The sequence below is a fragment of the Chlorocebus sabaeus genome, chromosome 26, assembly GCF_047675955.1.
Source record: "Chlorocebus sabaeus isolate Y175 chromosome 26, mChlSab1.0.hap1, whole genome shotgun sequence".
NCBI lineage: Eukaryota > Metazoa > Chordata > Mammalia > Primates > Cercopithecidae > Chlorocebus > Chlorocebus sabaeus.
In genome coordinates this window covers 31,949,605-31,972,260 of record NC_132929.1, presented here as the reverse complement: position 1 = coordinate 31,972,260, position 22,656 = coordinate 31,949,605, and the positions used below count along the sequence as shown (strand labels likewise).

At 37.6% G+C, this 22,656-nt stretch overlaps 1 protein-coding gene across 9 annotated transcripts in view; it reads right to left on the bottom strand.

The window, feature by feature from the left end:
- The window catches only part of TEX9 (testis expressed 9), a 102,387-nt gene that overhangs the window by 65,556 nt on the left and 14,175 nt on the right, over positions 1-22,656 (bottom strand). For all 9 annotated transcript variants that reach the window (XR_012091496.1, XR_012091495.1, XR_005244331.2 and 6 more), the window contains 6 exons: positions 19,190-19,269; positions 14,194-14,242; positions 13,319-13,401; positions 11,268-11,443; positions 8,439-8,521; positions 7,856-8,029 (listed from right to left, as the gene is read on the bottom strand). Coding sequence is in view for 6 of the 9 variants with exons in the window: in XM_008016503.3 (XP_008014694.3) it covers positions 7,856-8,029; positions 8,439-8,521; positions 11,268-11,443; positions 13,319-13,401; positions 14,194-14,242; positions 19,190-19,269 (645 nt within the window). In the remaining 3 variants the exon portion in view is untranslated. The remainder of the gene's footprint in view (positions 1-7,855; positions 8,030-8,438; positions 8,522-11,267; positions 11,444-13,318; positions 13,402-14,193; positions 14,243-19,189; positions 19,270-22,656) is intronic.

The following is a 22,656-nucleotide window of genomic DNA, read 5'->3' as shown; positions in this document are numbered from 1 at the left end:
TCGTTTAGTCTTGGGTGGGAGTATGTGTCCAGGAATTTATCCATTTCTTCTAGATTTCCTAGTTTATTTGCATAGAGGTGTTTATAGTATTCTCTGATGGTAGTTTATATTTCTGTGAGATCCGTGGTGATATCCCTTTTATCACTTTTTATTTTGTCTATTTGATTCTTCTCTCTTTTCTTCTTTATTAGTCTTGCTAGTGTTCTATCAATTTTGTTTATAGACAAAATCCAAAAAGTCAGCTCCTGGATTCATTGATTTTTTTGAAGGGTTTTTCGTGTCTCTATCTCCTTCAATTCTGCTCTGATCTTAGGTTATTTCTTGCTTTCTGCTAGCTTTTGAATTTGTCTCCTCTTGCTTCTCTAGTTCTTTCAATTGTGATGTTAGGGTGTCAATTTTAGATCTTTCCTGCTTTCTCTTGTGGGCATTTAGTGCTATAAATTTCCCTATACACACTGCTTTACATGTGCCCCAGAGAGTCTGGTATGTTGTATCTTTGTTCTCATTGGTTTCAAAGAACAACTTTATTTCTGCCTTCATTTCATTATTTACCCAGTAGTCATTCAGAGGCAGGTTGTTCAGTTTCCATGTAGTTGTGTGGTTTTAAGTTAGTTTCTTAAACCTGAGTTCTAATTTGATTGCACTGTGGTCTGAGAGACAGTTTGGTGTGATTTCTGTTCTTTTACATTTGCTAAGGAGTGCTTTATTTACAATTATGTGGTCAGTTTTAGAATAAGTGCGATGTGGTGCTGAGAAGAATGTATATTCTGTTGATTTGGGGTGGAGAGTTCTGTAGATGTCTATTAGGTCTGCTTGGTGCAGAGCTCAGTTCAAGTCCTGGATATCCTTGTTAACCTGTCTTGTTGATCTTTCTAATATTGACAGTGGGGTGTAAAAGTCTCCCATTATTATTGTGTGGCAGTCTAAGTCTCTTTGTAGGTCTCTAAGGACTTGCTTTATGAATCTGGTTGCTCCTGTATTGGGTGCATGTATATTTAGGATAGTTAGCTCTTCTTGTTGAATTGATCCCTTTACCATTATGTAATGGCCTTCTTTGTCTCTTTTGATCTTTGTTGGTTTAAAATCTGTATATCAGAGACTAGGATTGCAACCCCTGCTGTTTTTGGCTTTCAGTTTGCTTGGTAGGTCTTCCTCCATCCCTTTCTTTTGAGCCTGTGTGTGTCTCTGCACATGAGTTGGGTCTCCTGAATAAACCACACTGAAGGATCTTGACTCTTTATCCAATTTGCCAGTCTGTGTCTTTTAATTGGGGCATTCACCCATTTACATCTAAGGTTAATATTGTTATGTGTGAATTTGATCCTGTCATGAGGTTAGCTGGTTATTTTAATTGATGCAGTTTCTTCATTGCATTGATGATCTTTACCATTTGGCCTGTTTTGCAGTGGCTGGTATTGGTTGTTTCTTTCCATGTTTAGTGCTTCCTTCAGGATCACTTGTAAGGCAGGCCTGGTGGTGACAAAATCTCTCAGCATTTGCTTGTCTGTAAATGATTTTATTTCTCCTTCACTTATGAAGCTTCGTTTGGCTGGGTATGAAATTCTGGGTTGAAAATTCTTTTAAGAATGTTGAATATTGGTCTCCACTCTCTTCTGGTTTGTAGGGTTTTTGCCGTGAGATCCACTGTTAGTCTGATGGGCTTCCCTTTATGGGTAACCCGACCTTTCTCTCTAGCTGCCCTTAACATTTTTTCCTTCATTTCAAACTTGGTGAACCTGACAGGTATGTATCTTGCTGTTGCACTTCTTGAGGAAGATCTTTGTGGTGTTCTGTGTATTTCCTGAATTTGAATGTTGTCCTGTCTTGCTAGCTTGGGGAAGTTCTCCTGGGAAATATCCTGAAAAGTGTTTTCCAACTTGGTTCCATTCTCCCCATCACTTTCAGGTATACCAATCAAATGCAGATTTGGTCTTTTCACATAGTCCCATATTTCTTGAAGGCTTTGTTCATTTCTTTTTACTCTTTTGTCTCTAAACTTGTCTTCTCACTTTATTTCATTAATTTGATCTTCAATCCCTGATACCCTTTCTTTCACTTGATCGAATCGGCTATTGAAGTTTCTGCATGCATCACAAAGTTCTCATGCCATGGTTTTCAGCTCCATCAGGTCATTTAAGGTCTTCTCTACATTTTTTATTCTAGTTAGCCATTTGTCTAACCTTTTTTCAAGGTTTTTATTTTCCTTGCGATGGGTTTGAAAATGCTCCTTTAGCTCGGAGTTTGTTATTACCAACCTTCTGAAGCCTACTTCTGTTAACTCGTCAAAGTCATTCTCCATGCAGCTTTGTTCTGTTGCTGGCAAGGAGCTGCAATTCTTCGGAGAAGAGGCGCTCTGGTTTTTAGAATTTTCAGCTTTTCTGCTCTGGTTTCTCCCCATCTTTGTGGTTTTATCTACCTTTGGTGTTTGATGTTGGTGACCTACAGATGGGGTTTTGGTGTAGACGTCCTTTTTGTTGATGTTGATCCTATTCCTTTCTGTTTGTTAGTTTTCCTTCTAACAGGTCCCTCAGCTACAGGTCTGTTGGAGTTTGCTGGAGGTCCACTCCAGACCCTGTTTGCCTGGGTATCACCAGTGGAGGCTACAGAACAGCAAATATTGCAGAACAGCAGTTATTTCTGGCTGATGCTTCCTCCGGAAGCTTCATCCCAGAAGGGCACCCGCCTACATGAGGTGTCCATCGGCCCCTACTGGGAGGTGTCTCACAGGCTACTTTGGGGTCAGGGACCCACTTGAGGAGGCAGTCTGTCCATTCTCAGAGCTCAAATGCCGTGCTGGGACAACAACTGCTCTCTTCAGAGCTGTCAGACAGGGACATTTAAGTCTGCAGAAGTTGTCTCCTGCCTTTTGTTCAGCTATGCCCTGCCCACAGAGGTGCAGTCTATAGAGACAGTATGCCTTGCTGAGTTGCGGTTGTCTCCGCCCAGTTCAAGCTTCCTGGCCACTTTGTTTACCTACTCAAGCCTCAGCAATGATGGACGCCCCACCACCAGCCAGGCTGCCGCCTCACAGTTCGATCTCAGACTGCTATACTAGCAGTGAGCAAGGCTCTGTGGGCATGTGACCCACCAAGCCAGGCACAGGAGAGAATCTCCTTGTCTGCCGGTTGCTAAGACCTTGGGAAAAGTGCAGTATTTGGGCAGAAATGTCCTGTTTTTCCACGTACAGTGTGTCACAACTTCCCTTGGCTAGGGAAGGGAAATCCCCCAACCCCTTGCACTTCCTGGGTGAAGCAACACCCGCTCTGCTTTGGCTCGCCCTCCATGCCTGCACCCACTGTCCAACCAGTCCCAACGAGATGAACCAGGTACCTCAGTTGGAAATGCAGAAATCACCTGTCTTCTGCATTAATCATGCTGGGAGCTGCAGACCAGAGCTATTCCTATTTGGCCATCTTGGAATGGCATTTTTTTTGTATTTTTAGTAGACACACGGTTTCACCGTGTTAGCCAGGATGGTCTAAATCTCCTGACCTCCTGATCTGCCTGCCTTGGCCTCCCAAAGTGCTGGGATAACAGGCATGAGCCACCACGCCTGGCCACTCAGTTTCCCTTTCTATAAAATGCATTTTATCTGGCATATGGCACTCAAAAAATCATCCCCATACAAAGGGAAAAAAATTATCCCTCTACAAAGGGAAAAGTATAATCAATGTCACCCTCTGGGAACATTAACCTACTGACAAAGTACAGGATACAATGGATAAGAAATGGAAAATGGACACAAAATGGGAATTGAAAAGAAGCAATGAATGAAAAACATTTGGAAGAAAAATTGCACAGGATTGGAGATGATGGCCAAGAACATGAAAAGAATCAAAGATATAACCAATGTTTCAAGATTATGTGAGACTAGAACAGTGATGTGACCAGAGCTTGGGTGCATAATGGTAAATGGTAAAGTCATGACAAATTAAAACATGGATGTTCCCCTAGACACTACAGCTTTTTCCCTTTACACCCATTATATATATTTCTTAAACCAACAGAAATAGAATACAGCATACTTATGTAATTACAAAATTTCTAGTAGCCACTTTAAAAGGTGAAACAGAAACTGGTAAACTTAATTTTAGTAATGTATTTCACTTAACCTCATATATTCAAATATTATTTCGACATATAACCAATACAAAAAATATTAAGAGATTTTGATATATTTTACATTCTTCATTCTGTTTTACATGAATTTTTCAAAATCTGATTTTTACTTTACACTTACAGCACATCACAATTTAGCCACAAATGTAAGTGGCTACCATATTGGAAACACAAGTTTAGACTATTAAATACTATAATTAAGTTTTATTACTGGATGACTGGGGAAAGAAACTGAAGTATATTCATTCAGTGTTTACACTACTCAGCAATAAAAAGAAATGGACTATAATAGGGATAAATACTGCATGTTGTATTAGTCCGTTTTCATGCTGCTGATAAAGACATACCCAAGACTGTACAATTTACAAAAGAAAGAGATTTATTGCACTCACAGTTTCACGTGTCTGGGGAGACCTCACAATGATGGCGGAAGGTAAAGGCACGTCTCACATGGTGGCAGACAAGAGAGAGCTTGTGCAGGGAAACTCCCATTTTTAAAACCATCAGATCTCCTGAGACTTATTCACTATCATGAGGACAGCACAGGAAAGACCTGCCCCCACGATTCAATTACCTCCCACTAGGTCCCTCCTGCAACACATGGGAATTCAAGATTAAATTTGGGTGGGGACACAGCCAAACCATATTCTACCCCAGGACCCTCCCAAATCTCATGTCCTCACATTTCAAAACCAATCATGCCTCCTAGGCCTCCAGGCCTGTGATGGGAGGGGCTGCTGTGAAGACCTCTGACATGCCTTGGGGGACATTTTCCCCATCATCTTGGGGATTAACATTCGTCTCCTCATGACTTATGCAAATTTCTGCAGCTGGCTTGAATTTCTCCTCAGAAAATGGGATTTTCTTTTCCACTGCATTGTTAGGCTGCAATTTTCCAAACTTTTGTGCTGTTTCCCTTTTAAAACTGAATGCCTTTAACAACACCAAGTCACCTCTTGAGTGCTTTGCTGCTTAGAAATTTCTTCCACCAGACACCCTAAATCATCTCTCAATTTCAAAGTCCCACAGATCTCTAGGAAAGGGGCAAAATGCTACCAGTCTCTCTACTAAAACATAACAAGAGTCACCTTTGCTCTAGTTCCCAACAAGTTCCTCATCTCCATCTGAGACCACCACAGACTGGATTTCATTGTCCATATCATTATCAGTATATTGGTCAAAGCCACTCAACAAGTCCCTAGGGAGTTCCAAACTTTCCCACATTTTCCTGTATTCTTCTGAGCCCTCCAAACTTTTCCAACCTCTGCCTCTTACCCAGTTGCAAGGTCACTTCAACATTTGCATCAGCACCCGACTCTACTGGTACCAATATACTGTATTAGTTCATTTTCATGCTGCTGATAAAGACATACCTAAGACTGGGCAATCTACAAAAGAAAGAGGTTTATTGGACTCACAGTTCCACATGGCTGAGGAGGTCTCACAATCATGTTGGAAGGTGAAAGGCATGTCTCACATGGCAGCAGACAAGAGAAGAGAATTTGTGCTGGGAAACTCCCCCTTTTAAAACCATCAGATCTCCTGAGCCTTTTTCATCATCACAAGAACAGCACAGGGAAGACTTGCCCCCATGATTCAATTACCTCCCACCGGCTTCCTCCCACAACACGTGGGAATTCAAGATGAAATTTGGGTGGGGACACAGTCAAACCATATCAAATCTTTTATGCTAACTGAAAAAAAAAAATCAGATTCAAAAGGCTATATCCTATGTGATTCTATTTATGTGACATTTGGGAAAAGGCCAAAATTTAAAAAGCAAACACATCAGTGGTTGCCTGGGGCTGGGATTAGGGAAGGCGTTGACTAAATTCACAGGGAATTTTGGGGGTCTGATGGAACTGTTCTATGCTCAATTATAGTGATAGTTACATTACTGCATACGTTTGTCAAAACTCATAGAATTGTACACTAAAAAGTGTGAATTTACTGCATACAAATTATATCTAAGTGAATCTGATATTAAAATTTATTACAAGATAATGCTAATTATACAAGCCCAAAATGTTTAAAAAGCAGGGTTTTTAAATATGACCATACAAAAGAAAAATGTAAGGGTATTAATAAAGGGGGCACATTTTCTTACTAAATCTCACGATGTGCTATATTACATAATTCTTATCACATTTTACAAAGCAATCGCAAACAGTATATTTTTATTTTCACAATGGTACACTAATATAAAATGTTTTAAGCTAGGATAGTTTATTTAAAATACATTCTCCCCTTAAATATGACACCAAAAGCATAGGCAACCAAATCAATGTTAGATAAACTGGACTTCATCAAAATTTAAAACTTTTCACTTTGGGAGGCCGAGACGGGCGGATCACGAGGTCAGGAGATCGAGACCATCCTGGCTAACACGGTGAAACCCCGTCTCTACTAAAAAATACAAAAAAAAACTAGCCGGGCGAGATGGCGGGCGCCTGTAGTCCCAGCTACTTGGGAGGCTGAGGCAGGAGAATGGCGTAAACCCGGGAGGCGGAGCTTGCAGTGAGCTGAGATCCGGCCGCTGCACTCCAGCCTGGGCGACAGAGCAAGACTCCGTCTCAAAAAAAAAAAAAGAAAAAAAAAAAAAAAAAAAAAAAAAAAAATTTAAAACTTTTGTGCCTCAAAGAGTGCCATAAAGTGAAAGACAACCCACTGTATGGGAAAACTATTTGCAAATCATATATCTGATAAGGGACTTGTATCTAAACATATAACTTAAAAGTTCTTATTATTAATTTTTAAAAATCCAATTTAAAAAATGGGCAAAGATCTTAAGGACATTTCTCCAAATAAAATAGACAAATGCCATTAAGCACATGAAAAGATGTTCAGCATCATTAGTTATTAGGGAAATGCAAATCAAAACCACAATGAGGTAACTCTTTTACACTTGCAGTATGGCTATAATCAAAAAGATAATCTAGTAGATGTTGGTGAGGATGTGTAGAAATTAGGACCTTCATGCACTACTGGTAGGAATGTAAAATGGTACAGGCAGTTTGGAAAACAGCAATTCCTCAAAAGGTCAACACAAGATTTCCATATGACCCAGCAATTCCATTCCTGGCTATATAACCAAGAGAAAGGAAAACATATGTGCACACAAAAACTTATACATGCATATTGAAAGTATTTAAAATTGCCAGACAGTAGAAACAACCCAAATAACCCAAAGCTACCAACTGATAAACAGGTAAATTAAATGTGTTATATATAACAGAATATTACTTGCCAATAAAAAGAAATAAAGTACTGATAGGTGCTGCAACATGGATGAACCTTGAAAACATCTTAAGTAAAAGTCACAAAGACCACATGTTATATGATTCCATGTATATGAAATATCCAGAATAGACAAATTTATTGAGACACAAAATAGATTAGTGGTTGCCTAGGGCTGTAAGGGATTGAGGGGAGCAGGGTCAGGGTGTGGTAGCTAAAGGGTATGAAGTGTTCTTTAGGGATTATGAAAATGGTTGTAGTGATAGTTGCACAATTCTATGAATACACCAAAAGCCACTGAATTGTATACTTTAAAAGTATACTTTATACTTTACATCTCAATACAGTTGTTAAAAAATATTCTATGGCAGGGGAAAGAGTTTTCAGTAAATACTAATAAAATAACTGAACTGTCAAAATGGCATCTATACAAATGTGTAACCTTAATAATTTTATTGTATTTTTGGCATTAAGTTAGGAAAAATACTAAAATAATTACCCTTTCTACTGAAGACAACTGCTGCTGTAATCCATCACACTTTTTGTTTGCTTCTTCGAAAAGAGTCTTATATTTTTCTACTTGAGACTGCTGCATATTAATTGTTCGCTGCTGTCTCATAAAATCTTCTTCAAATTTTTTTACTTGAGACTTTAAATTCTGAATTTCATCCTCCTATAGTTATGAAATTATAGATTATGTGAAAAAAATGTAAGATTTGTTATCAAAACAAAGCAGAAAAAAGAAGTTTCATATGTTCTTTGACATTTATACAAATTTCATGAAAAACAAATTAGTCTATTTTTATCTTCAAAAATGGAAGTCAAATGTTTCATTTGCATTTAATAGCTTACACTACACTTGTAAGACTAATATAGAGAATACTAATTATAACAAAAATGTAAGATATTTCAGCTCTGTGAAAATTCAACATATCAGAATAAAGTTCAGTACTTATATACAATTTTTGAATTCAAAATTTAACTATGATTTATATCTAAATAAAGTTATTCAAAATGTAATTGAAATTGCTCCTAAAATGTCTTTGAATATTACAGCCTTTTAAGAGGTTTTTAAAGCTTACCTTTTTATTGCATTCACATACAACATTATCCAATTCCTCCTGCATAACACGGAGTTTGGCCTTTAGAAATCTGATCTGTGCTTCTGTGAATTTAAATAATTATATTTACTGTCTTTTGCTGAATCTAAGATGACATCAATTGTAAGACAGGCCATTACTTTATAAAGAAGAAAATACTCAAGATGGGGAGTCAAATAGGAGACATCTGTTAGGGGGCACTATAGGTACTAAACAGTCCTAATGAAAGGGTCAATGACGAATAAATCCAGTCAACAGAAAGAAATCACAGGTAGTATTCACATAAGTTTGCAGACTAAATTCACACTCGCCAGGGTGGTCCAAACTACATCAGAGAATTTAAAGTGTTCTCAGGTCAGTAATGTCCCTGAGTGTTTGGTAGAAACAAACATAAATCTTCTCTAGTCATTGTGATTACAAAATGCCACTGTCAGCTTCAATCTAGTCATTGTGATTACAAAATGCCACTGACTGTAATGCAGATGCCAATTTCTGAGCAGTTAAAATGTAGTATATGTGTCTTTGAAGCAAAGAAATACACTAATACCTTACTGTCTAAGCTTTCTCTCACAAACCTTCAAGATCTATCTTTGGTATTTTACTGCAAGCAAAAGTCCATTATTCAATAATATCAGCAGTAAATCTTTGAAGTTTATAGGCCCGTAAAGTAAATAAAGTGAAAACTGAATTAAGAACTCACTCATAAGTCATTCGGTCATTTGTTCAAAATGGCATAGTAGGAATATTATAAAACAATCATGAAATTTATCTTGAGGAAACACTTGGAACTGCTCTGAGAAGTCATTAGGACAAATCCACTAAGCCATACACATGTGATGTGCACAGCATAAAACATCTCCATACACACTTCCAGCTTTTTTAAGTGCCCTCAGTGTTATCATCGAGCTGATGAATTATGGGTTGGCTCTAACTCTACCTAGGTCTCTTTGGCCTCAACTCTCCTACCATGTAACTCCAGGTGAGCATGGAATAGAGGGAAATGACAAATTAAAAAGTGTGAAGTTGACAGTAGTTGGCCTCTGAGGGAAAGAAGGAAGAAAAAATAGAAAAGCATGACTTTTCCCATTTCTTTTTCTCCCTAACTCTAACCTTAGTAACTCTACCTCAACTCTAACTCAAGGAGCAGAGTGCTCCCATGTCTGGAGGCCCACAGTACTAAACTCTGCTCCCCACTCGACCCTAGCTTTAATCTTACAAAGTAATCTGTGCTCCCAAACTACTTCTTGATCTTTTTTCTCCCACACATAACCAAACCATTCCAAGCAATCACCTGAAATAAGAGAAAATTGTCCCAAAGAAGAAGACACCTAGACCAGTGATACTAAAAAGGGAACACAGGGAGGCAGTTCTAACAGGGCCATGGGACCTGGGACCATGTTCCTCTACCGAGGAACAATCAACGCCTGGGTATCACATCCTCAAAAGCATCTTAGAGAGACCTAAAGGCAACTTACTGCTCCACTTACATTTCCTTACCATAACTAGCCCTAGAAAGCTTGATTCGGTCAGTAAATATAGTAAGTGCAGAAGAAAATTGCTCCCTACTTATGACTAGTATATAACACAATAATTATTACACATATAAATTATGATTTCTCACAGAATCAGATAATTTTAAAGATAAACTGATATGGTTTGGATCTGTGTCCCCACCCAAATCTCATGTTGAATTGTAATCCCCAAGTGTTGGAGGTGGGGCCTGGTAGGAGGTGAATGGATCATGGGGGCGATTTCTCATAAATGGTTTAGTATCATCCCTTTTGGTACTATCCTCATGATAGTGACTTCTCATGAAATCTGATTGTTTAAAAACATGTGGCACCTCCCCCCTCTATCTCTTGTTCGTGATCCTACCATGTGAGGTGTCTCACTCCCTGTTTGCCTTCCGCCATGATTGGAAGTTTCCTGTGGCCTCCCCAGAAGCAGAAACTGCTATGCTTCCTGTACAGCCTGCAGTACCATGAGCCAATTAAACCTTTTCTTTATAAATTACACAGTCTTAGGTATTTCTTTATAGCAGTGCAGGAACAGACTAATACATAAACTTTATGATCATCTAATACAAACTGCTAAATTTTCAAATGAATAAACTGCTATTACAGAGGTGCTAAGTGGCTTGCCTGTAGTCACAATTAATTGTATTATAGTTCGGCAGTAACTAGTTCATATATACTCAATTGTCTTACTTTTTTGCTTCAATAGCATAGGAGGCTCCTCATAAATTTAGTAATGTTTTTAGTTGATTGAAATTTAGTATTATTCTAGTGATACGCAAAGAATGAGTTAATAAGAAAAATTATATACATTAGAAAATTCATTTATTTTACCTGATGCAATGTCAATTCATTTGTCCTTTTGCATGTGTTGATTTAACATGCAATAAATAAAATATAGTAACAGTAAACGAAAAAATTCAGAAAAACTTTTTAAATATTGTAACAATAAGCGATGGGTATTTTAACTTAAGTTGAAATGTATTCAATCAAACCAGTAAATACAGTCTTTTTTATTTTTACTTTTTATAATGGAAAATATGAAACATAAAAGTAGGCAAGTTCAATGAACCCCATTTACCCACTGCCTATCTTTAACAATGACTGACTCATGGCCAGTTTTATTTCATCTATAATCCCATTCATTCCTCCCTCCACCACATCCTACTAGATTATACTGAAACAAACCAAGACATCACAATACATTTTTTTTTAATGTAAGAAATAGTTCCCCAAGACTTCCTCTTCTAAGTAACTGTGCTATAAAGATAAAAATAAGAAACAAAAGAAAATCTACCTGTTCCAATGTCATTACTAACACCAGAAAAAATATCATCTGTATATTCAGGTAAGCCTTCTTCCTCCAGTTGCCCTTCAATTTTGCTAATTGTTTTTGCAAGGGAAAAGTCTGAGAAATCCTCTGGAATGGCAACATCGTCGGCAGTTTGGACATCAGAGTATTTCAATTTAACACTAAAAAATAAAAATTAAATACATATGTATGTATATACACACATGTGAACAAAATAGAAAGGTAGAAAGGATATATGCCTTTTACTCAAATAAGCAGATCAAAATTATAAATTTAAATTTATGATGAAATCTGTAATTGATATTAAGGCTTATATTACAAGAGGCTACTATTACACATTTGAAATTTATGATGAAATCTACATATGATACTTTCAAGGACTATATTACAAGAGACTTAGCAGATTTTTGGTCTTTATGAATCGCATGACCACAGAGCTAGAGAAGGCTTTATGAGGCCAGATGGTCTAGACTTTGCCTCCATATAAGGGAATACGAAAACTAAGAGTACTGCACTTGGCCTCCTAGGTCAAATCCAGCCTGTGGCTTTGAAATTTACATGCCTCTGGAGAAAAACTGTACAAACTGACATCACCCTGGCCATAATTCTGCGAACAGCAAAGAAAAATACCTCTTGAAAAAAAATTACAGAGTGAAGAGCTAATAGCTCAATCAAATAACATTTTTTTCCACCCAAAGAAACACATTCTTACCACGATCAATATTAACCAAAAAGTTGGATTTGATTTTTTTTTTTTAATGAAATGGAGAAGACCGACAAAATAAAACTCATTTCTAAAGGCACTGAGGAATGGGCGAGGCCTAATTCATTGACACATCAACAAATTTATGGTTCTGAAAGCCAAATTCACTTTTAAAACATAAGCAAATGCTTCAGAATTCTTTTCTTTTCATTTTAATTTTTTGTGGGTACACAGTAGGTGTACATATTTATGAGATGTTTTGATACAGGAATGCAATGTGAAATGAGCACATTATGAAGAAGGGGGTATCCATCCCCTCAAGCATTTATTGTTTGAATTACAAACAATCTAAATATACTCTTTAAGTTATTTTAAAAATACAATTAAGTTATTATTGGCTATGGTCACCCTATTGTGCTATCAAATAGTAGGTCTTGGTCTTCGGAATTCTATTTGAAAAATCAACTTTTTAAAAAAAAAATGTGAAGTCTGAAAAGGTAACCCTTTCCAGTTATGTATGCATGTATGTGGCCTGTAAGTTCTTTTCTTCAATCTATTGTATAGTTATTTTCTGTTCCTTATCACTTTACTCTATTTTTTCCATCCCTTTTATTTAAAAAAAAAACAAAAACAAAAAAGTTATTTAAACAATTAAAAGACACAAAAATGAACAAAGATTTTTCCAAAATTACAATGCAGTGATCAGTTTGGGTAAGTAATAGACATCTAAATGTAATAACTGACTGAAGATGGTTGGTGCAACTCAATCCTCCACCTTTTCTAGAAAGCATCCTATCCTAGGGAGCATCTTGGGTCCCTTTTTATGCCTATAATACTAAGAACTGTCTTGAATTCTTTCTCACCAAAAACAATAAAATGTAAATTATAATTATATTATAGTCCTATTTAGAGCATGGCAAATAATTCTGTAGCTCAATAGACAAAATAATGTATGCACTTTGTCAAATACTCAAAAACTAGACTATTGAGCCTATTTGAGAGAACTAGGCAGCGATCAAAAAACAAAACAAAACAAAACAAACCTCAGTTACAGTCACAGTTCTAAGAGAATAAATCACTAGAAATAACATTTATAAAAATTTTAGATTTAGAATTTTTCTTGAGAACAATATAAAATATTTGTTAACTGCTGCAAAACATTTCTGAGTAGAAAATGTTCTAAATTACTGAATGTGGATAAGATATATGCGGGGTAACTTAATGTTTAGGGTATAAAAAGATCTGGAAAAACAAACAGAGCTTAATAATTAAGAATGATGGTATTGTGAATTATAAAACTAAAAAAAAAAATACTTTGAAAACTATACTATACCTTGAATTTGTTTTCCTTCCTTTATTTGCAGAGTGTAATTTGTTTTGAACCTTGTTTACAGGATCAATGTTTTTGGTCTTTGGCTACATTAAAAGAATTGAAAGTATTGATTAATTAGAGTCTAATCATTTGCCAAAGAAAGCAATTCTGTAACACATAGAATTGCTATTTTGCTACACAGAAAAACTGCTATTTTGATGGAATTACCAAAAATGTGTTTTCAAGAATATCACAACTGTATAGCTGGAAAAGACCTAGATAATATCAAAACCAAGAAATTCAAGGATAAGGAAAATGAGTCCTAAAGATTCAATGGTATTCAGCTAGCCAGTGGACTGTCGTGAATAAATCTGGACATTCTGACTCACAGAATTTAGTTCTCCTCACGAACCAATTATTCCCCAGGCAGGCCTTCCGTGGCCTTCAGGTATACAGTTCCCTTGGCTTAGGTCTCCATGGATGGGAAACATAGATCCCAGTATGTTCTACACCTAGAAGAGTGATCTCTACACTGTAAATATTTAAATGAATGAACAAACTTTTCAAATCACCTTCTTTGCATATGAGTATCATTCTTTTTCAGGTCTTCGCTCTACTAGATGTAAGCTTCAGAAAAAAAAAATAAGCCTCAGTTTACAAAGTCATTTCACCTAGAATTTTTTCCACTGTACCTCCAAATTATTCAGTGAAATTATGAGACAACAAAGGGTTCCATTTATTATATGAGTGACATTTCATAAATGCATCCCTCTGAGTATCAAGGTTTATATTGTTTCTGTTGAGTCATACCCCTTCTCTGCTTTGTCTAAGAAAAGTCTAAAAAAACCTAAGTTCTACAGAATATAATTGTATTCAGAGAAAGTTTCATTTCATACCTTAGTTTCTGAATGAAGATGAACTATCCCTTCAGATGGTAATACACCTCTGCAGACCAAAAATAAACATTATACATTAATAATAGATGACACTGAGCTGAGACAATGATATTCAACAATTGTATTTGAAAGGGAAACTAATTCAACTATCAAATAATCTTTGCTATAACTGTAGTTATCCACATGTTAATTTATTCTGAATGAGTACCATAAACAAGAAAAATGCTTTGGTTAAATAATTCACCTTTAAGAAGATACACTATAATGCCAATATTCCTAGTAGGAAACTAGCAAAAATTTTAATGAATGCAAATCATCAAGAATAATTGTGGGCTATCCACAGCAATTACCCATTTTACAAATGATTCACCACAAGGCTTTTTATTATGAGCCCACTCAATGTTACCGTTCTTTTAATCCACTTAAAACACTTGGTCAGTGCCTGTTTTCCTCATTATACTGTGAACTCTATGAGGGCAGAAATCATGTCTGCCTTGTTCAATATTCTATGCCTAGTCAATTTAAAAGCTTATATGCCAGGTACTACTGGCTTAAGTATTTGTTGAGTGCATGAATAAACACATCTAAAATGCAATTTATTTTTATATACAAGGTTTTCAAAATATATTTGTAGTTTAAAACAAGGAGTGTTGGCAAGGCGCGGTGGCTCACACCTGTAATCCCACCACTTTGGGAGGCAAAGGCGGGCGGATCACAAGGTCAGGAGATCGAGACCATCCTGGCTAACACAGTGAAACCCCATCTCTACTAAAAACACAAAAAATTAGCCAGGCGTGGTGGCGGGCACCTGTAGTCCCAGCTACTTGGGAGGCTGAGGAAGGAGAATGGCATGAACCCAGGAGGTGGAGCTTTCAGTGAGCCGAGATTGCACCAGTGCACTCCAGAGCGAAACTCCGTCTCAAACGACAGCAACAAAAAAACAAGGAGTGTTTATGGAAGTCTGTAAACTATGGCCCACAGGCTGAATCCACCCACTTATTCATTTATGTATTATCTGTGGCTGTTTTCACACTACAACCTTAAAGTTAAGTAGGTACAACACAGACTAGCCCACAAATCTAAAAATATTTGCTATCTGCCCCTTTACAGAAAAAGTTTGCCTAACACATTGTCTTTGGCATTGTATTTACATCTCTGAAAACATACCATGTTAGCATCCATTATTGCTATGAAAAAACTCCGTCATATCCCCTGAGAAGTCCTAACCATTGGAGAGGACATACAACTAAAATTATTTTCCATCAGATGCCTCCCACTGAGCTAGCCATGCATAAGTTTTTTCAGTATTAAATACAAAGATACACTTAGATAAATAAACCTCTTAACTATTAGAAATACCTCTGGGAAGAAAAAAAAGGCTTTCAAAATATGTTAAAAATTACAGAAACTAAAGAATCACTCTCACAAATGACATGAAAATGTTTCCAAATATTATACAAATTTTAAGTGTCCTCTTTAATCTTCCTCATTTTAAATTAATGTTTGTCATTTCTTTAGTACATTTTCTGTACCTCTCATTCCATTCCCCAACACACATGTATACATATCAGTCAAAAGACATTTAAGGGTTATCTGTCTCCATCAGATTTTGCAATATTACTTTGCTAGTATATTTCCATGAAAAATAAGCTATAATATGGTATTTTTACTTTTGTTTAACTCCATGAAATGTTTGTAATATGATGGAGATGACTGTATGGTAAACCATGCTTCAAGCAGACTGGAGGATATGTATACTACATTATTAGGAAATTAAACTCTGGTTTCCCATCACAGTTTTTGACAGAGTCATCCTGGGTGTTGAAGACCTATTTAAATATATTCTTCCTTATTTAGGTGGAATATCATTGTTCCAACCTGAAATGAATGGTTTCTTTACAGAATTATCTCCCATATTCAGCAATTCCCAACTGATCACCAAATGCCATGTTTTACATGGTAAAAGCCATCTGTTCAAACAGTAGCATTAAAAAAACTGATAGATAAACAGAGCGTTATCATCACAACATCATCTGTTGTTAGTATCATTTCAGTTCTTCAGTTTACTGGATAAACACCATGTTAAATCTTATGTATAATCCAAATTTTGGAATTTTGATAATTTAAATATCTTCATAGAATATCAGAGTATTACATCTAATAAAGTGGTTTCATGTTATATGTATGCATACATATGTATATCAAAATATAAAAATATGTACTTGAGGTACTTAAAAAATACTCAAAAGCAACACATATTAACTTCTTGGAAACAAGATCAGGTCTGTTTACTCACCACTGTAATACCAGTAGCTAGACCTGGCACTAACAGTGTTCAAAAATTATTTTTTTCAGGTTTGAGATATAATTGATATATCATACAATATACTCTTTTTACATATACAGTTCAATATGTTTTAGCAAACGTATATTGTCACATAACCACCACAACCACAAGACAGAGAATATTTCCATCATCTCAAAAAGTTCCCTTGTGTTGCTTGGTAGTCCCCTAACCCCTACTCAAGCCCCAGACAACCATTTTGATTTCTGTCCCTAAAGCTCTGCCTTTTCCAGAGCATCAAATAAGTGGAAACATAGATTATATATGTTTTTTAGCCTGGCTTCTTTCACTTAGCAAATATGTTGTTATTCTACTAGTAGTTCATGGCTTTTTATTGCCAAGTAGTATTCCACTGCATGGATATACCATAATTTCATGCAGGTTTTTTCATGGATATATGTTTATATTTCTCTTGGGTAAATATCTAGGGAAGGAAATACTGGATTGTATGCAATAATTATTTTTGAATACATGAATAATATCCCAATATTTCACATGAGCCAAATATACTGCCATGTAGGAATAAACTTCTCTTTTGTCTCTAAACCCTGTAGGGCTGTGCACCTCTTACAGCCTGCTTCTTGATCTTAGAATACTGGGAGGTGGGGTACCCATAGCTGTTTTAATATTTTAAAAGCCACAAATAATTTTAGTCCATTCTTAGAGTTTCTTTGCTGATAAAACTTTCCCCCAAACTAGTAGGTTTCTTCCCTATTTAATTTCAGTCAGTTCTACATGCCATTACATCACCTACAATTCTTTCCAAGACTAATTCTTTTCTTTATTTCTTCACCTGACCTCTCTTTCTCAATTTAAAAATGGGTTAAACAGTGTCAAGCTTCTAAGGAGAGACTATAACTTTAGTTAGGTCTTTGCCGTGGGTCATTTTGCCCAAATGAAAAGTTTCACTATGTGCCATTTAATCTGATTCTTGCCCTGAGAAGCCTTAATCCATTGGAAAATTTTATCAATAGTCATAAAGTCCACATGTTTAGACTGATATTTGCCTCAAGGTTGAATTTTGATAGGCTTTTGTTCCTTACAGATTTTCTCGATTTTACCTTGTAATTCTTGAGGTCTAAAACCAGTTTACTCCACAACTTGACAATTACAACAAGGGTAATCAAGCACATTATGTGCTACTGGCATAATGACAGCTATATAGATCAATGGAACAGATATGAAAGTCCAAAAATAAAACCATATGTCTACAGTCAACTGATTTTTGACAGGAGTGCTAAGAACATTCAATGGGGAAAGAATAGTCTTCTCAACAAATAATGCTGAGACAAATGACTATCCATGTGCAAAAGAATGGAGGTTGACTCTTATACCACATACAAAAATTAACTCAAAATGGATCAAAGAACCTGAATCTAAGAATTAAAACCATAAAGCTCTTCAAAGAAATCATGGTTGTAAATCTTTGTGAATCTGAATTAGATAATCAGGTATTCCCTTTTATTTCTGCTTGCAAATCAGCCAAATCTATCCCAAACTTGTCTCTTCAGAGCACATACTGAGGCCGGGTGCAGTGGCTCACGCCTGTAATCCCAACACTTTGGGAGGCCGAGGCGGGCGGATCACGAGGTGAGGAGATCGAGACCATCCTGGCGAACACGGTGAAACTCCGTCTCTATTAAAAATTCAAAAAAAATTAGCCGGACGTGATGGCGGGTGCCTGTAGTCCCAGCTACTCGGGAGGTTGAGGCAGGAGAATGGCGTGAACCCAGGAGGCGGAGCTTGCAGTGAGCCAAGATCGGGCCACTGCACTCCAGCCTAGGCGACAGAGCAAGGCTCCATCTCAAAAAAAAAAAAAAAGAGCACATACTGCTAATATTGTGTTTCAGCCTCTTTCCCCAGAGAACAAGTTCATTAGACACCTGTTGTGCCTCCCAATTTACCACAGATGACAGTTTGACTTAATTCATTGCCACTACATAACATTAATCCTTTATCTTTTCAGCCTCCAATATCAGTTTCCTTGCTGGTTCCCACCTAACTGCTAAGGTAATGCCACACTTCTGAGTTTTTGTTACGCAGCATTCCATTCCCAATACCAATTTCAACCTTAGCAAAGATAAGCAGGCTAGTAACCTAAAAATTCCAGCGGCTTAACCCATTCAATGCAGCCATAGTGAGGAAGAAGGACCCTTTTTTCTACATGTTCCACACATGGTCACCCAGAGACCAGGCTAGGAGATTTTACCAATTGGAATTTTACTCATCTTCATGGCTGGAAAGTCAGCTGGAGGTTCACACACAATTCTTGTCTGTTTTGGCTTGGAAAAGATTAACTAAACTTCCCTTCATAGCCCACTGACAACTGTAAGAGACCTGGAATGTTTGGTGATCATCATTGTGTCTGCTACAATATGATTTCATAGTTTTATTCACATCAGTTATATACTTTTTCCTGTTTCCTCTCTAAAGTTTTTAAAATGAGGACAAGAATATACATTTCAAAATAATATTTTGAAAATTACATGAGATAAAGGGCTTCCACTGTGTCGGATTGGTATAAGCCCCCTATATATACATTATTCTTAAAATTATAGAATTTTCAATGTTTGCATGCAAAAAGATCTTATATAGTTAAAGATCCATGTACATCATTTTAAAAGAAGGTGATTGAGAATTTAAGTTACTTACCTTAAACTGTAATCATCTTCATCATCACATGATTTCATTTGTTTTGAAACAGGCCTAGATCGTACTTCTTGCCGATCTCTCTTAAATGAGTAAAGAAAGGTCATATATCATACAGAAAAAAAACCAAACCACTAAGATATATTCAAGTGCCTCTCTGAACATTCATCATTTCAGAACTATCCTGGGTTTCCATAACATAAAGGCACAGAATTCTAAATGCTATAGTATGAAGATAAGGTCTATAACACTAGTTGCACCTTTCATTTGTTATGGGTTACAAAATTCCATCCTAAGGGGAAAATGTAAGAATATCAAGGCCTTTACATAATATTTCTAATTCCGGCTTCCCCATCCCTTTAGAGTCTTTCAACTTACACAGCATACAAGAGAAATTAGAAGTAGGCACAAGACATTTTTTTAAAAATTCACTTAATGGGTAGAAAAATTTGTCTCAAATCAGGAAAAACTTCAATGTTGAGAAGACTGTGAAGATGCTAAAAGTGAAGTATCAGGAGTAAAAGCTTTTGACAAAGACACATCAAGAAATTAAAGTGAGGCAAGATGGTGGAATAGAAGCCTACACTATTCATATCCTCTGCAGGAACACCAAATTTTAACAACTACCTGCACATAAAAACATCATCATGAGAGCTAAAAATCAGGTGAGCAATCACAGTACCTGGTTTTAACTTCATATCATTGAAAGAGTCATTGAGGAAGGCTGGAGAGATTTAAATTGCTGATACCACCCCTCCCTGACTCACTCCTGCAGTGGCTGTGCAGCCTGAAGAAGTCTGTGTACTTGGGGGAGGGACAGCACAGTGAATGGGGGACTGTACACTGAACTCAGTGCTGCCCTGTCAGAGTGGAGAGCAAAGTCGTGTGGGGCTGAGACAGTACCCATGCATGGAGGAAGCATTTGGACTAGCTATATCCAGAGGAAAATCGCCCATCCCATGGGTCAGAACTCCAGTTTGTCAGCAAGTCACCACCACTGACCAAAGTGCTCTGGGGTCCTAGGTAAACTTGAAGGCAGTCTAGGATACAAGGACTCCAATTTCTAGGCAAATCCTAGTGCTGGGCTCGGCTCAGAGCCAGAGGACTAGGGTGGCACATAGGGAGACACCAACTGTGACCTAGGGAAACACCAACCGTGGCACTAAAGGATTGCTTCTGCCATGCCTTCCCCAATACCAGGCAGTGCAATTCGCAACAACAAAAGTGTCTCCTTCCTTCTGTTTAAGGAGAGGAGAGGAAAGAGTAAAGAGGACGTTATCTTGCATCTTGGATACCACCTTGGCCATGGAAGGCATCCAGTGGGGTGCCAGGCAGAGTCACACAGCCACCATTACAAGCCCTAGCTCCTGAATGACATTTCTAGACACACCCTGGGCCAAGAGGGAACCTGCTGCCTTGAAGGGAAGGACCTAGTTCTGACAGCGTTCATCACCTGCTGACTAAAGGGACCTTGGGCCTCAAATAACCAGCAGCAATACCAAGGTATTAATAGTAGGCCATGGCCCTTGGGCTCTGAGACACACTGACTTCAGGGGTGGCCCAGCACATTCCCAGTTATAGTGGCTACAGTGAAAGACTCCTTCTGCTTGTGAAACAGAGGAAAAAGTAAAGGGACCTTTGTCTTGCACCTTAAGTACCAGCACAGCCACAGCAGGGCAGAGCACCAAGTGGACTCTTGGGGTCCCTGATTCCAGGATTTGACTCTTAGACAGCATTTCTAGACTTGCCCAGGGCCAGAGGGGAGCCCATTCCCTTGAAGGGTGAGTCCCAGGCCTGGTAATACTCACCACAACCTGACTGAAAAGCCCTTGGGCTTTAAGTGAACACTAGCAGTGGCCTGGCAAAACCCCGCTATGGACTGGTGGTGGTGGTGACCACAAGGAGAGGCACCTCTGCCTGTGGAAAGGGGAGGGGAGAGAGTGAAGGACTTTATGTTGTAGTCTGAGTGCCAGCTTAGCCACAGAACACTAGAGCACCAGATAAATTCCTAAGATTTCTAACTTCAATCTCTGACTACTAGACAGCATCTCTAGACCCACCCAGGGCCTGGGGGAACCTGCCATCCTGAAGAAAAGGACACAAACCTGGCTGGCCTCATCACCTGCTGACTGTAGAGCTCTAGGGCCTTGAGTGAATATAGGTGGTAGCCAGGTAGTGTTTATAGCAGGTTGTGGGCAAGATCCAGTGCTGTTCTGGCTTCAGGTTTGACCCAGCACAATCCCAGTGGTGCTGGGTACAGGGGTGCTTGCATCACCACACCCCTAGTTTCAGACAGCTCAGCACAGAGAGAAAGAGACTCCATTTGTCTGGGAGAAAATAAAGGAAGAGAAAGAGTCTCTGTCTGATAACCCAGAGAATTCTTCCGGATCTTATCCAAGACCACCAAGGCCTCTACGAGTTGGCAAGAACCCTAGTGATATTGGGCAGGGGACCCAAGTCCCTTTAAATAACTGGAAAGCTTTCTCAAGAAAAACTGGCACAAATAAGCTCAGACTGTGAAGAGTACAATACTTAACTCTTCAATGCCTACACACTGACAAACATCTACAAGCATCAAGATCACCCAGGAAAACATGGCTTTGCCAAATGAACTAAATAAGATACCAGTGACCAATCCTGGAAAAACAGAGACATGTGACCTTTCAGACAGTGAATTCAAAATAGCTGTTTTGAGAAAGCTCAAAGAATCTCAAATAATGGAAAAGGAGTTCAAAATTCTATCAGACAAATTTAACAAAGAGATTGAAATAATTAAAAAGAACCAAGCAGAAATTCTGGAGTTAAAAATGCAACTGACATACTGAAGACTGCATCAGAGTCTCTTAATAGCAGAACCAATCAAGCAGAAGAATTAGTAATCCTGAAGACATGCTATTTGAAAATACAGAGGAGACAAAAGAAAAAAGAATGAAGCATGCCTACAACATCTAGAAAATAGGCTCAAAGGGACAAATATAAGAGTCATTGGTCTTAAAGAAGAGGCAGAAAGAGAGAGAGAGGTAGAAAGTTTATTTGAAGGGATAATATCAGAGAACTTCCCAAACCTAGAGAAAGTTATCAATGTTCAAATAAAAGAAGATTATAGAACACCAAGCAGATTTAACACAAAAAAGACTACCTCAAGGCATTTAATAATCAAACTCCCAAAGGTCAAGGATAAAGAAAGGATCCTAAAAACAGCAAGAGAAAAGAAACAAACAACATACAAAGAAGCTCCAATACATCTAGCAGCAGACTTCTCAGTGGAAACCATACAGACCAGGAAAGAGCGGCATGACATATTTAAAGGGCCGAAGAAAAAAAAATCTTTTACCTTAGAATAGTATATCCAGCAAAAATATCCTTCAAACATTAAAGAGAATAACACATCTTCCCAGAAAAACAAAAGCTGAGGCATTCCATCAACACTAGACCTGTCCCACAAGAAATGCTAAAGGTAGTTCTTTAAT